General features: G+C 49.8%; 1 protein-coding gene across 1 annotated transcript in view; it reads right to left on the bottom strand.

The window, feature by feature from the left end:
• Positions 1–236: 236 nt before the first annotated feature.
• Positions 237–15,183, bottom strand: part of CCDC65 (coiled-coil domain containing 65) — a 53,089-nt gene continuing 38,142 nt past the window's right edge. The window contains exons 6-9 of the mRNA XM_029594635.1: positions 2,670–2,867; positions 1,570–1,788; positions 968–1,120; positions 237–682 (exon numbers count right to left, since the gene is read on the bottom strand). Of these exons, the coding sequence (XP_029450495.1) occupies positions 377–682; positions 968–1,120; positions 1,570–1,788; positions 2,670–2,867 (876 nt within the window). The 3' untranslated portion in view covers positions 237–376. The remainder of the gene's footprint in view (positions 683–967; positions 1,121–1,569; positions 1,789–2,669; positions 2,868–15,183) is intronic.

The raw sequence follows: 15,183 nt of genomic DNA, 5'->3' as shown, positions 1-15,183 counted from the left end.
GAGTCTGGACTGATCCGTGTACGTACAGGGAACAGAGATTGAGTGGATTTTAGTTGGGCTAAGTAAGGGAAATGTGCTACTGTGCAAGGTTTCTAGCAAGCACTTTACAACTTGTTCCTCTCTATTGTGACACCTCTTTGCTTTTAGCTCATACATGAAAGGAGTGCATCATGGGGCACTCAGCAACATAACTCCAAGAGGATCAGGACAAAGTATTTTACAGCAACAAAAATAAATAAGAGACCAGAATTTGTTTTAATCCCTTAATTAAGCATTAAAAGCACAGCAACTGGGAGTCATGTGGAGACAACAAAGAAACAACAAGAGCAGAAGCTTTTCAGAGGAGAGTCTAATGATACCAGCAGCAGTTCTGAGCTCACAGACAATGCTGTACCACGTGAGCAGCCTCCACAACAGTGGTTCCAATGCGTTTTACCCGGTTTTCAGTGATGGGCAGATGCATTGGGATGTTGCTCTTGTTATTGAGGATCAGCAGAGGGTTGAGCTGGGACATAACATCATCATTCACCGATATGCCATCCAGATACTTCTTGAGAAGGATTCGCAGCCTCTGATTATCCTGAGTCAAGATGGCCTTTTCCCGATCTAATGCACAACGATCTAACTGCACTTTATTGTACCGCTTCCAAAACTCATCCAGAGTTACATAATCTTGCATGAGCTGTGAAAAAGGAGAGAGAAGCAGCATTTGACAGTCATCAAGTGACAGACTCAAACCTCCTTCCCCATTTTACAACCAACCTCTTTCCCACCCTCTTCATCCAAAGCCCAGTTCTGACCCACCTCATCAGCCCAACTCTGACCCTGTTTCCCAATCACTAGTTGCAATCTAATCTTTCCATCCTCTATTCCACCATGCCCCTCCCCCTTCTCCACTTTCTTTTCCTTAGAATCTCTCTCATTCTTTCTTCCTCATCCTACAGCTCTTGCCTTCTCTTTCTCTCACCTGGGCCAGCTGCTCGGAAGGTTTTTCCATGATGGCTTGCTGCACTTCTTCCTGCTCCTCTGCACTAAGCGGTGAAACGTAAAAAGGGCGGACCTTCTCCTCTTCCGTCTCCAACTTCCTACACATTTCAGTCAAACGCAGGATTTGTTCCCCCTGTGTGGAGATATTTTGTACATTAGAGGTAAAGGATGAACAGGAATGTGCTGAGATCATACGCAGAGGGCAGAAAAAGCTGAGGGGTTCAAAGTAAAGCACTTCCACAACAGGATTCCCGTGATTCAGCAGTTGCTTGAGAGATGCAGGTAAAAGAATTCATGGCATAGGGAAAGGAAATTTCTACTTTACACCAGCCAGAAGAGCTCTCAATGGGCTGCAGCTGGTCATGAAAAAGGATGACTAACCACAAGGCTGTAATGTGACTGGGCATAGCAGGAGCGCACTAGGCCACAGTGTGACTGGACATAGCACATGCTCCCTAAGCAGTAGCATATTATTTGATTGTAACTTTGAGGTTGAAGGGAAAAGTGGGAAATCAGGAACAAATAAATAATTGGAAATAATACATGGTCTCTCAGCAAAAGCATTGGCAGCATGGCCCTTACTTTTGCTACAACGCGCTTCATTTCTTTAATAGCAGCATTGCTCTGTAGTGTCAGCAGAGCCAGACGGCTCCGCTCATCGGCACGGGCCTGATTCATTTGACCTTTCAGCTTCTGGAAGTGTTTGTGGATGATATCTTTTTCCTCCCGGAGCCGCCGATTTTGTTCCTCACTCTCCCGAGCATGTACTGCAATCTTGTTTCGCAGCACGGCAATGGACTCCTGCAACCAGGAAGATAGCAAAATGGAATTTGTATGGCATCACTGACCAGTGTATTAGACTCAGCTGAGGGCCCAGGAAAAGAGGGGGACAATGATGTAGAAAGGAGATCATTTCCAGGCTTTTGAAAAAAGTACTCATTTGTTCACAAATTGATTTTGAGTGCTGGCAAGAAAGTGGAAAAAGGCCAAAGAAACCCTGAGGCAGCTGAGGAGGAAGCAGCCAACAGAGCTGGGTTGGACCAAACTATGGGAACACCCTCCGCTCTCGGAAGTGAAAATAGTGCAACAGAGCAAAACACTATAGTTGGGCCTGGGGAAGCAGCAGAAGCATCTTCAGCATCAAGTGGGATGGAGCAGGATGCATGTTTTACTCCAACTGGAACCAGGGAGACAGCAGCAGGGCCACAGGGAGGAGAGAGTGCTGCAGCAGGGATAGAGGAGAAGAGTGAGAGGGATGAATAGAGTAGGGAATTGGAGAGTGAGAGGACTGAAAGATTAGGAGAGAGAGAGGAGACAAAGTACTGCAGTGGGGAAAGGAAAGCCCAAAGGAGGAGACTGACATGTCTGCACCAGGGTAGGTGGGAAGTGGAGGAGGACGGTGAGAGGACTCATAGGGATGGGGTGGGTGTTAGGTGGGCAAGGGAGTAAAGGAAGAGAGTGAGAAGGCTTTAGGGGGCTGGGGGTGTGCACTAGTCAAGGGAAAAATGCATTCACCATATACTCCCATTACTCTTCCCTTCCCCCAGACACATTTTTGGGGATAGGGAGGTGCTGAGGATTATAAGGCGAGTGCATTTTGTTCCTGGCGACCTTCCAAATCCAGACTTTCAGTGAATGTTTCCATCTACAGAGTGGATGTTGAGTCATCAATTCCAACTGACCTGAAACCTCTGCAATTTCTTCATCTGCATGTCGATCTCCCGGGCACTTCTTTCATCACGCAGCCTCAGCCCCTCAAAAGCAATCTTCCGATCTTCTGTGGAGTCAGTGTAGTTCTTGAGTGCCTGCTGGAACTGTTTCCATAGATCTTCCACGAGCCCCTCCAGCTGGATGCGCAGAGCATGCTTGTCTTCCAGGTTCTAAAGTACAGAACACAATACATAGCAGCTGGACAATCTCGGTGCCCCATTTATCAATTGCAGCCCGACACTCCCCATGCCATCAGATAATTCCCATGCCTTATGTGTTTGAGACTGTAAGATGCTACCCAGATCTCGGGTATCCGTGGCAGTCAAACAATCCCAGTGTCTTTTTTATACGTGGCATTCAGACAATGCCCAGGTTTTGCATATCCAAGGCAGTCAACCACAGATTGCAAACTTCTTAGGTTATAACTTAATTTTCTCCCAGGACAAGCAGGATGGTAGTCCTCACATGTGGGTGACATCATCAGGATGGAGCCCTATCACGCAACACTTTTGTCAAAGTTTCTGGAAATTTTGACTGGCACACTGAGCATGCCAAGCATGCCTCTAACCCTGCATCCAGCAGGGGTCCCCCTTCAGTCTCTTTTTTTTCCTGCGCAGCAGTAGCCTCGCAGATCTTTGGAGCTCTGTGAGAATTTCTCACAATTTTTCCTCACGGAAACTAACTTTAAAATTCTAAAACTTTTATTCCATCTCGGGGTCCTTCATCAACCGCCGATACCGTTGACGCCGGTAAGTATGCCTCGTCCCTCGCAGTTGGTTACTGGTGGTGTTTTTTCCATCGGTGCCCAACGGCCACCGACCACGAGCTGCCTTTATTTTTCTAAAAACATGGCGACTGGGTTCCGTAAGCGTCCCAAATGCCCAAGGACGATGTCCATTACAGACCCTCACGATGTGTACGTTTTATGTCTAGGCCCTGCTCATGACATCCAACAGTGCACTAACTGTGCCCAAATGACGCCAAAAGGCGCAGGGTCTGCTTGGAAAAGATGAAGCTTCTCTTTAAGCGAGTATCTCCATTTGCCCCAGCTAAAACACCACCGAGTCATAAGTCCTCATCGACTCCGTCGCCATTGAAGTCTCAGCGACATCGCGTCATCGATGACCTTCCTTCACCATCCTCAGTATGTTCAAAGGCAGACACGTCATCTTCCTTGGTGCCCAAGAAGATCCAGACGGAGCATCAAGAGAAGCACCATCATCGACGAGACATCTCTGCCAATGCCTCCACCAGTAAGCCATCGACATCGGCAACAACGGAGCCACTGATGAAGTCCTGGGGAGAGGGGGCCCCATCCCCCTCTGGACCCGGGACATCAAGGCATTCCCCACCGGCACCGGTGCTGGGAGCCGAGACTCCACTAATACATGTGGACCCTCCAGCAACGCTTTCTGAGCCTCCACCCCCGATAGCTGTGCCACCGATGCCAGCTTCTAGGGTGGAATTGGACAGGATAGTCCAAGAGACAGTTCTCCAGGCTCTTCGGGGATTCCAGTCTCCACTGGCACCAGCGCCCATGCCGGCATCCGACCCGATGCCTACCATGCTGGCTCCACTGCTTGACCGTCTGTCCTGATCAGTGCTTTGCCATCGGCATCGCTGCCTGCCATACCATTGGCACCTCCAAGACCACTGACACCGATGCCGATCAGAATTTACAGATGCCGGAGCCGGTTCCAGGAGAATTGGGGCTTTTGCCACCCCGATTTCCATCGAAAGCACCGATGCCATCAATGCCTCCATCCTTTCCATCAGTGCCACCTCCAGATCCGGCTGGATTTGGACTAATACCTCCATCTAAACGCCCTCAAGGTGCTGGAGAGGCACCTTATGATCCATGGGGTGATGATTCCTCCGACTCTCAAGACTCGGATGAGATCCTGTCAGAGCCTTCACCCCCAGAAGAATGCTGCCACTTCCCTACTGAAGATCTTACATTTGCTAACTTCATCAAGTTGATGGCGGAAACCATCCCTTTTAAGTTACAAACAGAAGAGGATGCCAGGCACAAAATGCTAGAAGTGCTACAATTTGTCGATGCACCTAAAGAGGTTATGGCAGTTCCAATTCATGAGGTGCTCCTTGATCTGCAACAACGCAACTGGGAACACCCAGGCACAGTTCCACCAGTAAATAGAAAAACCTATTTAGTCCAAGCAGCTCCAGGGTTTCAAAAAAGCCAACTTCCCCACCAATCTGTTGTTGTTGAGTCTGCTCAGAAAAGGTTCAAAAGATCTAGACCTCATACTTCTGCCCCTCCAGCTAAAAAACAAAAGTCGTTAGACGCATTTGGATGCAGAGTTTTCCATGGCTCCATGCTGATGGCACGCATAGCAGCTTATCAGCTTTATATGACGCAATACTCCAGGAACTTTTGGAAAAAGGTCTAGGAATTTTCTGAAAGCCTACCAGATGAGTATCAAGAAGGCCTTAACTCCATCCTTCAAAAAGGACTAGAAGCTGAAAAACAAGAAGTAAGGGCAGCTTATGATGTTTTTGACACTGCCTCAAGAGTGTCAGCAGTAGGTATAAGTGCCAGGCGCTGGGCATGGCTCAAATCATGATCCATGAGCCAGGAGGTCCAAGAGAGGCTATCAGACCTTCCATGTACCAGAGATAATTTGTTTGGCAACAAAATCCAGGAGATGGTTACACAATTAAAAGACCATCATGACACCTTGCGTCAACTTTCCTCTCGTCCTTCGGAATTTCCAGCTACGACCAAGAGGTCTTTCGCACGTGATCCTAGAAAATTTTCTTATAAACCACATCGGTACTATCCTCCTCCATCCCATGCTCGGCAGACTAGACCTCCCCAGAGAAGCCAGCCTAGACAACCCAGAGCTCCAAAAGCCCAACCAGCTCCACAGTCTGGTCCAGCATCGGGTTTTTGTCTCTTTTCTACAGAGCAGAAGCCAACCTTCAACTTCCACCATTCCTGTAGGAGGCCGCTTGTGCCTTTTCCACAACATATGGCGCACAATTACTACGAACCAATGGGTCCTTTCTGTGGTCAACCAGGGTTACCATCTAAAAACTTCCTCACCCTACCATCCAACACCTCTCCTTGTCCGGCGGTAGCTTCCATCAATCACTCTCCGCTTCTCGAGACAGAGCTCTTGACACTTCTGCACTCCAACGCCGTGGAACCGGTGCCTCGACTGCAGTGGGGTCAGGTGTTCTACTCTCGGTATTTTCTAATACCGAAAAAATCAGGAGGCATTCGTCCTATTCTAGACCTGCGTGCCCTAAACAAGCACCTCTGCAGAGAAACGTTCAGAATGGTAATCCTGGGCACCATGCTTCCTCTCCTAAACAGGGAGATTTGCTCTGCTCTCTAGATCTCCAGGATGCCTACACCCACATTGCCATATACCCTCATCATCGGAAATATCTAAGGTTTGTAGTAGGTCAACATCATTACTAGTACCGGGTGCTCGCATTCGGACTAGAGTCAGCAACCCAGGTATTTACAAAATGCCTCGTTGTCGTCGCAGCTCATCTCAGACAGAACAACGTTCACGTTTATCCATATCTAGATGATTGGCTCATCAGAGGCCCATCCCGGCAGGAAGTGCTCCACTCCCTCCATTTCACCATCAACCTACTAAAATCCTTAGGATTCCTAATCAATTACCCAAAATCACATCTGTCTCCTTCACGCACCCTTTTGTTCATAGGAGCAGATCTAAACACTATCCAGGCCAAAGCGTTCCTCCCAAACGACAGAGCATGCACATTGTCAACCTTAGCCAAAGCAGTGCAGACTTGTCAAACAACCACAGCTCGTCATCTGCTAATCCTCTTGGGTCACATGGCATCTACAGTCCATGTCACTCCAATGGCTCGACTGGCCATTAGGATAACACAGTGGACTTTAAAGTTTCAATGGTCCCAGTCAAGTCAACCCATGTCCCACATTGTCCAAGTCATCAGCCAGTTATGTCTCTCACTAGCTTGGTGGACAAGGGAGTCCAATCTTCAGACAGGTCTTCCCTTCCGGTCGCCAGAACCTCAAATTACTCTAACAACAGATGCATCCAATCTGGGTTGGGGAGCATATGTCAACAACCTCCAAACCCAGGGAACCTGGTCCAAACAAGAAGCAAAGCACCAAATAAATTTCCTGGAGCTTCGAGCAAATCAATATGCCCTACTAGCTTTTCTCGATTGCCTCTCCAACAAGATAGTCTTAATTCAGACAGACAACCAGGTAGCAATATGGTACCTCACAAGCAAGGGGGCACAGGCTCCTTCCTTCTTTGTCAGAAGGCGGCACAGATTTGGGCCTGGGCTCTCTCCCACTCCATGCTACTAAGAGCGACATACCTGGCAGGCATGGACAATGTGATAGCGGACAATCTCAGCCAGACCTTTCATCCCCATGAATGGTCCCTGGACCCCACTGTAACAAACAAAATTTTCCACCAGTGGGGCCATCCACACATAGACCTATTTACATCAGTTCACAACCACAAAGTGGACAATTTCTGCTCTCTACACCGCAGCCACAACAAAACACCACGAGATGCCTTCGCCCACTCGTGGGCAACGGGTCTTCTGTATGCCTACCCTCCACTTCCACTCATCAGCAAGACTCTCGTGAAGTTGCGGCAGGACAAGGGCACAATGATCCTCATAGCTCCTCATTGGCCGCGTCAGATTTGGCTCCCCATCCTCCGTGACCTCTCAGTCCAGCAACCAATTCGCCTGGGCACACATACAATGCTGATAACGCAGAACAACGGGTTGTTGCATCATCCGAACCTTCGCACCCTATCTCTGACAGCGTGGATGTTGAAAGGTTAATCCTGCAATCTCTTAACATCTCTGACAGTGTGTCCCTGGTCCTCGTAGCTTCACGAAAGCCTTCTACTAGAGATCATATCATTTCAAATGGAACAGCTAAGTATGAAAAAAATAAGTGTGAAAGCTTGCTGGGCAGACTGGATGGGTCGTTTGGTCTTCTTCTGCTGTCATTTCTATGTTTCTATGTAAAAGATTCTCCATATGGTGTGCTACTAAGGAAATAGATCCATTTTCCTGTCCCACTCCAAAGTTCCTGGACTACCTTTGGTATCTCTCGGAAGCTGGCCTACAGACTTCCTCCATCCATGCACATATCAGCGCCATTTCAGCTTACCACAAAGGTATAGGAGATACCTCGATCTCGGTGCAACACCTGGTTGGGCGCTTTATGAGAGGATTACTACAACTAAAGCCTCCATTGCGTCCTCCAGTTTCAATGTGGGACCTTAATGTTGTTCTAGCATGACTCATGCAACCGCCATTCGAGCTTCTGCATTCCTGCGAGCTTCCACACCTCACTTGGAAAGTGATATTTCTAGTTGCTATAACATCGACTCGCAGAGTCAGTGAACTACAGGCACTGGTAACATACCCACTGTATACCAGATTCCTTCAAGATCGTGTGGTACTCCGCACGCATCCTAAATTCTTACCGAAAGTAGTGTCAGATTTCCACTTGAATCAGTCAATAATACTTCCAACCTTTTTTCCAAAGCCTCACACACAACCAGGTAAGTGGGCTCTGCATTCCTTGGACTGTAAACGTGCTCTTCCTTTTTATTTGGATCGCACTGCATCCCATAGGAAGTCCATCCAACTGTTTGTCTCCTTTGATAAAAACAAATTGGGAGCTTCAGTGGGCAAGCAGACCCTGATCACCTAGCTGGCGGACTGTATCTCTTGCTACCAACAAGCAGGCCTTCCACTACAAGAATGCATGAGAGTACATTCAGTAAGAGCTATTGCAATGTCAGTAGCACACCCACGTTCTGTACCTCTTGCTGACATCTGCAAGGCTGCAACATGGAGTTCTCTTCATACTTTTGCAGCTCATTACTGTCTGGACAAGACTGGCAGGCAAGATTCCATCTTTGGTCAGTCTGTCCTGCATAATTTATTTCCAGTTTAATAACCCAACTTCCTTCCAGAAACCCACTATAAAATTCAGGCTGCCCTACTAACCAAAACCACCCCTGTTGTTGTGCCTATTGCACATCATTGAGTGTTTTTGGCCTATTCTATTCGGGCATCCTGTAGCTCACTACTCACCCACATGTGAAGACTACCATCCTGCTTGTCCTGGGAGAAAGCAGAGTTGCTTACCTGTAAAAGAAAATTGGTTCTTACCTGCTAAGTTTCGTTCCTGTAGTACCACGGATCAGTCCAGACTCCTGGGTTTTGCCTCCCCACCAGCAGATGGAGACAGAGAAGTTTGACTGACTCTGCCCTATTTCTTGAGGTGCCACCTACAATCCCTCAGTATTTATATGTATCAAAGCAGAACTAACTAAACCATCAGAACAATTTGTAACAGCCCCATAACTGTGGGGAAGAAACCGGCAGATAATCCGCTCACAAATTCCAAGACAAACAGAACCCATGAGCATAGAAAAAAGGATCTAAGTAATTCTGCAGAAAATTCATTCTTTTAAAGTAGACGAGTGGACTCGCCAAATACTGTAATGAGAATGGGGGGGACTCCGGACCGATCTGTGGTACTACAGGAACAAAAATTAGCAGGTAAGAACCAATTTTATTTTCCCTGTACGTACCCAGATCAGTCCAGACTCCTGAGATGTACCACAGCTCTCCTAGTTAGGGTGGGACCCTGAGAGTCCCGCTCGGATCACAGCGTCACCAAAACCCCCTGAGTCTGGGGCTTGGACATCCAACGGGTAATGCTTCGCAAATGTGTGCAATGACTTCCATGTAACTGCCCTACAAATTTCCTAGGGTGATACCTGTTGACATTCAGCCCACGAAGTCGCCTGCGAACGGGTAGAATGTGCTCGCAGTCCAACCGGGAGCGTACGGCCTTGAAGCATATAAGCTGAAGCAATAGTCTCTTTCAACCAGTGGGCCACCGTAGCCCTGGACGCTTTTTGCCCCCCGTTGCGTCCACTGCACAATACAAATAGATGATCGGACATCTGGAAGCTATTAGTAACCTCCAAATAACGCAAAAGAATGCAACGCACGTAGAGCTTCTTCAGATCCTTTGACTTGGGATCGGAATGATCTACGACCGGAAAGGACAGGAGCTCCACCAACTGATTCAAATGAAAGGAGGATACCACTTTCGGAAGAAAGGATGGAACTGTCCGTAAGGAAACCCCCATGTCTGAAATTCTCAAGAAGGGCTCCCTGCAGGATAAGGCTTGAAGCTCCGACACCCTATGAGCTGAGGAAATAGCCACCAGAAAAACAGTCTTTAATGTAAGATCCTTTAGCGTAGCCCTTTTCATTGGCTCAAAAGGCGCCCCACACAGAGCCTTGAGTACCAAGTTCAAACTCCACGACGGGCAAGGAAGCCTGACTGGCGGACATAAATGCTTAGCGCCTCAGAGGAAACGAGCGATATCTGGATGCACAGCCAACTGTGATCCACCAACTTTACTGCGGAAACAACCAAGAGCCGCCACCTGCACCCGTAATGAACTGAATGAAGCCCCTCTGTAAGAAGGACAAAATATGAGGAACTGAGGCCGCCATAGGAGCCACCCCTTGATCCAGGCACCACAATGCAAAAATCCCCCAAACCCTGACATAGGCCAGGGAAGTAGAGGGCTTCCTAGACTGTAAGAGAGTAGCTACCATTGCGTCCGAGTAACTCTTGCTCTTTAAATGCTGCCTTTCAAAAGCCATGCTGCTAGACAAAAGCGATCTGCCTCTTCTAAACAAACAAAAGGACCCCTGCCGAAGAAGGTTCGCGAGGTCTCTCAGCCTGAGAGGACCGTCCACCACGAGGTTGACCAGGTCCGCAAACTAAGGACGCCGTGGCCACTCCGGGGCTACCAATATCACCTCCGATGGATGGGACTCTATGCGCCGCAGCACTTTGCCTATTAGAGGCCATGGCGGGAACACGTACAGGAGCACGTTTCGCAGACAGGCCAGAGCCAGGGCTTCTGCGCCTGTCTCGCGGCGACGACTGAAGAAACGAGGAGACTTGGCAATGCGAAACGTTGCCATGAGGTCCATACTGGGTCTGGACCACTTTTTGCAGATCAGATTGAATGCTTCTGGAAAGAGTTCCCACTCCCTAGGATCGAGTCTGTTGCGATTGAGGAAGTCGGCCTGAACACTGTCGACTCCTGCGATGTGAGAGGCCGCCAGGCTGACTAGGTGTTGTTCCGCCCAGAGTATCAACTGTTATGCTTCGCTCGCTATCGGACAACTCTTGGTTCCTCCTTGCTGATTGATATAGGCTACTGTGGTCACATTGTCGGACAAAATCCTTACCGACCTCCCTTGCAGCCTCGACTGCACAGCTAATCGGACCGCTCTGGTCTCCAAACAACTGATCGACCACTGAGATTCCTCCTTCGACCACCTGTACAGATTTGTTCCCAGCCAGAAAGGCTGGTGTCCGTAGTGACCACCGTCCACTCTGGAACTTCCAAGGACACCCTGCGGCTCAAATGGACAGAGTTGAGCCACCAGTCGAGACTGGAAGAAGCAGAAGCGTAAGAGGCAGCGGGAGATGAAATTGCTCTGATACTGGACTCCAACGAGAATGCAATGCTGACTGCAGAGGCCTCATATGAGCAAAGGCCCAGGAAACCAACTCGAGGGTGGACACCATGGATCCAAGGACCTGCAAATAATCCGGACCTTGGGAGGTTGCTTGCCCAATAAATTCCGAACCTGCTCCTGCAGTTTGGCAATGCGTTCCTCCGTCAGAAAAACCTGGCCGAGCTGTGTATCGAACCGGGCCCCTAGAAATTCCAAGGACTGAGAGGGAATCAGGTGACTCTTGGCAAAGTTTACCACCCATTCAAGCGACTCCAATAGTTGAACCACCCGACGGATTGCCGCGTGGCTTAGCACTTCCGACTTTGCCCGAATTAGCCAATCGTCCAGATATGGATGAACGAAGAAACCCTCCTTCCGAAGCTGTGCCACTACAATGACCATTATTTTGGTAAAGGTCTTGGGTACTGTGGCGAGGCTGAACGGCAGGGCATGAAACTGGAAATGTTGCCCCAGGACGGCAAACCTCAGGAATTTCTGGTGGTCTGATCGGATGCCGATGTGCAGATACACTTCCGTGAGATCCAGAGACGCCAAGAACTCTCCCTTTCGCACAGATGCGATGACCAATCTCAAAGTTTCCATGCGAAACCGTGGAATCCGGAGGCACTTGTTTACTCTCTTTAAGTTGAGAATGGGCCGAAAGGTACCCTCTTTTCTTGGGCACCACGAAGTAAATGGAGTAACGGCCCCTGCGCTGTTCTGCCAGCGGAACCGGCACGATTGCTCTGAGGTCGAGGAGATGCTGCAATATGTCCTTTACCGCCCGGCGCTTCTCGGTGTACGAGCACAGGGAGACGAGAAAATGATCTGGAAGGCGCCGTGCAAAATCTAACACGTAACCTTGCCTTATCACAGTGAGGACCCATTGATTGGATGTCAGAGTGGCCCATTCCTCGTAAAATTGAGACAACCTGCCTCCCACCTCTGGAACCGAGGAATGGACCGGCCTCGCATCATTGGGAGGACTTGAGTCCACCGGAGGACTGCTGAGTGCCTTGTCTGCCGAAGCGCTGGGCTCAAAAGGACTGGGACCAGGACTGTTGCTTCCCCGATGGCTGTCGAAAGGAAGATCCAGAAGACCTGGAAGACTGGAATCTCTGATTCCCTCGGAAGCGAGAGCGAGCTGAAACTGCGCCCCTCGACTTTGGTCGATCCTCAGGCAGCCGATGTATCTTGTTCTCGCCCAAGGATTGAATCATGCCCTCCAGATCTTTCCCAAAAAGCAATTTTCCTTTGAAAGCCAAAGAGCCCAATTGAGCCTTGGAGGAGATATCCGCAGACCAATTTCTCAGCCAGAGAAGTCTTTGAGCCAAAACTGCTGAAACTATAGACCTGGCCAAAGTATGCAGAAGATCATAAAGAGCTTCTGCACTATAAGCGATCGCTGCTTCAAGGCGTCCCGCTTGCACCGCTTCCTCCTCTGACAGGGCAGTGCTATTTTGGAGGTCCTGAACCCAGCACAGGCCTGCTCTCAAGGAAAAACCACTGCACATGGCAGCTCTGATCCCCAGCGCCGACACTTCAAATATCTTTTTGAGCTGCACCTCCAATTTACGATCCTGGAAATCTTTGAGAGCCATTGCCCCCATTACAGGGATCATAGTCTTCTTTGTGACAGCCGATACCTCTGCATCCACCTTCGGAACTCTGAGCAATTCCAAGGCTTCCTCTGGCAAGGGATACAACGTGTCCATAGCCTTACTGATGAGGCCGAGATCAGGGGTATCCCACTCTCGGAATAACAACTCTGTAACGGAGAGGTGAAAAGGAAAAGACTTGGTTGGACCACGCAGGCCCAACATGACTGGGTCCACCGAGCCCATCCGAGAATCCTCCGGAGGGGTGTCAATGCCCAGTTCTTCCAGAATGGCCGGTATTAAAGGACCCAACTCATCCCTGCGAAAAAGGCAGACCACCTTAGGGTCATCTCCTTCCACAATTTGTGGACCCCCAAGATCGGTAGGTAAATCCTGGTCCTCGTCCGGCTGTTTCTCATGCGATGTCCCGCTAGGATCCGCTAGGACCCGCTAGGATGTCCCGCTAGGATCCTGTTCCGAATCCTTGGATGAGGATCCTCCCTCGGACAAGTCCGTAGCCCCCTCTGGGCTTTCGGATCTCCCGCAGCCTTCGATGTCCGAGCCCTCTTGCTCCTAGGGCCACCTGGACCACTGACCTCCTGGTCCACATGCCCAACAGAGCATTTCCAAGCTGCCCTCCTGGCCTTAAAGGCCTTATGTAGTAACAATACAAATTTAGAGGAAAATGAATCAGAGGAGGAATCTGAAGCCCCCTCGGGGCTCTCCTGTTAGTCCAGATAAGTGAATGAAAACCTTCCCCGGAGGCTGCGGGGAAAGAGGAGGGGGGAAATCCCTCCCCCCTCTGCGACCTGTTCCAGCACGTGAAATGTGGTCAAAATGGCCTCCGGTCCCGAGCTCAGCTGGAACGGGTCTACAGATGCCTGCCGCAATCGCTCTGACACGGAGGAGCTCTTTCAGGGCCGCGCCCCGGCTCCCCCAACTGACCCCGATGTGCCTTCCCCTCCGGGAAGGCAGGTAGCACACAGATCGTCACGGGATAGCCGCGCATGCAACCCCACAGGACTTGCAGGCTGCGCCACGAGGCATCGTCGAGAAAATATAAAAACCTTTGTTTCTTTTTTTTTTTTATATCCTGGTCAGTGGCGGCGACAGTGACAAAAATCAGCGGCAGCGACAGAAAAAAATTGAAAGATCTAACCTGCAGCAGCCGACTGATGTGAAGGAGAGGGAGCAAATGGGTCCTGACTGCCTCGGGGTGAGTGAGCCGGGCTCTCCGGTGTCACTCCCGACTAAGGACCTCGCTGACCAACAGGGTTCTCAACCCCCTAGCAGCAGAGCCTCTATACCAGGGAGGATGGCCCCCTCAGGACCTGCCGACTCCCTGGGAGGCTAAGGGGAAGGTCTTGCCGACAAGAACTTCTTTCCCTGATTTTTTTTGTTTTTTTAAAGAAACACTAACCCTAAGATTTAACTACCAAAAAACAAAACCAAATGTCCTATTCAAATCCTTTTTTTTTTTTACACTAGCCACAGACTGTAGGATTTTGCACCTCCAGCGTTCCAGCACGCGAAACGTGGTCAAAATGGCCTCCGGTCCCGCGCTCAGCTGGAACGGGTCTGCCGATGCTTGCCGCGATCGCTCTGACAAGGAGGAGCTCTTTTGGGACCGCGCCCCGGCTCCCCCGACTGACCCCGATGTGCCTTCCCCTCCCCTCTGGAGACAGAGAAATACTGACGGCCTGGACTGTAGGTGGCACCTCAGGATATAGGGCAGAGTTGGTCAAACTTCTCTGTCTCCATCTGCTGGTGGGGAGGCAAAACCCAGGAGTCTGGACCTGATCCGGGTACGTACAGGGAACAGGTGTTCCACCAGGTCAGCAGGATGTTAGTCCTCACGAAATCCGTCCGCCATCCCGCGGAGTTCGGTTCGCTTACGTTTTCTTATTTTATTTTTCGCTCGTACTTTTTACTACGAATGAGACTGAAGGGGGGGGGGGGGGGGACGGACCCCTGCTGGATGCAGGGTTAGAGGCATGCTGGGCATGTTCAGTGTGCCAGTCAAAGTTTCTAGAAACTTTGACAAAAGTGTTCCGTGATTGGGCTCCATCCTGATGATGTCACCCACATGTGAGGACTAACATCCTGCTGACCTGGTGGAACACCTGTTCCCTGTTCGTACCCGGACTCTCCAACTCACCATACCCCTCAAACCACACTCCTCAGCAAGACCTACCAGATCTGCATACAGAGACTCCCTTCAGGTTCCCCCGAACAAATCCGCTATACACAATGCCATTGAAAAATGAGCGCTTTCAACTGCCGGTCCGCATCACTGGAATTCTCTCCCGCCAGATCTCCGCCA

This window comes from Rhinatrema bivittatum, chromosome 3 (genome assembly GCF_901001135.1).
Source record: "Rhinatrema bivittatum chromosome 3, aRhiBiv1.1, whole genome shotgun sequence".
In the NCBI taxonomy this organism is placed as follows: Eukaryota; Metazoa; Chordata; class Amphibia; order Gymnophiona; family Rhinatrematidae; genus Rhinatrema; species Rhinatrema bivittatum.
This window is presented reverse-complemented; position numbering and strand designations above follow the sequence as displayed.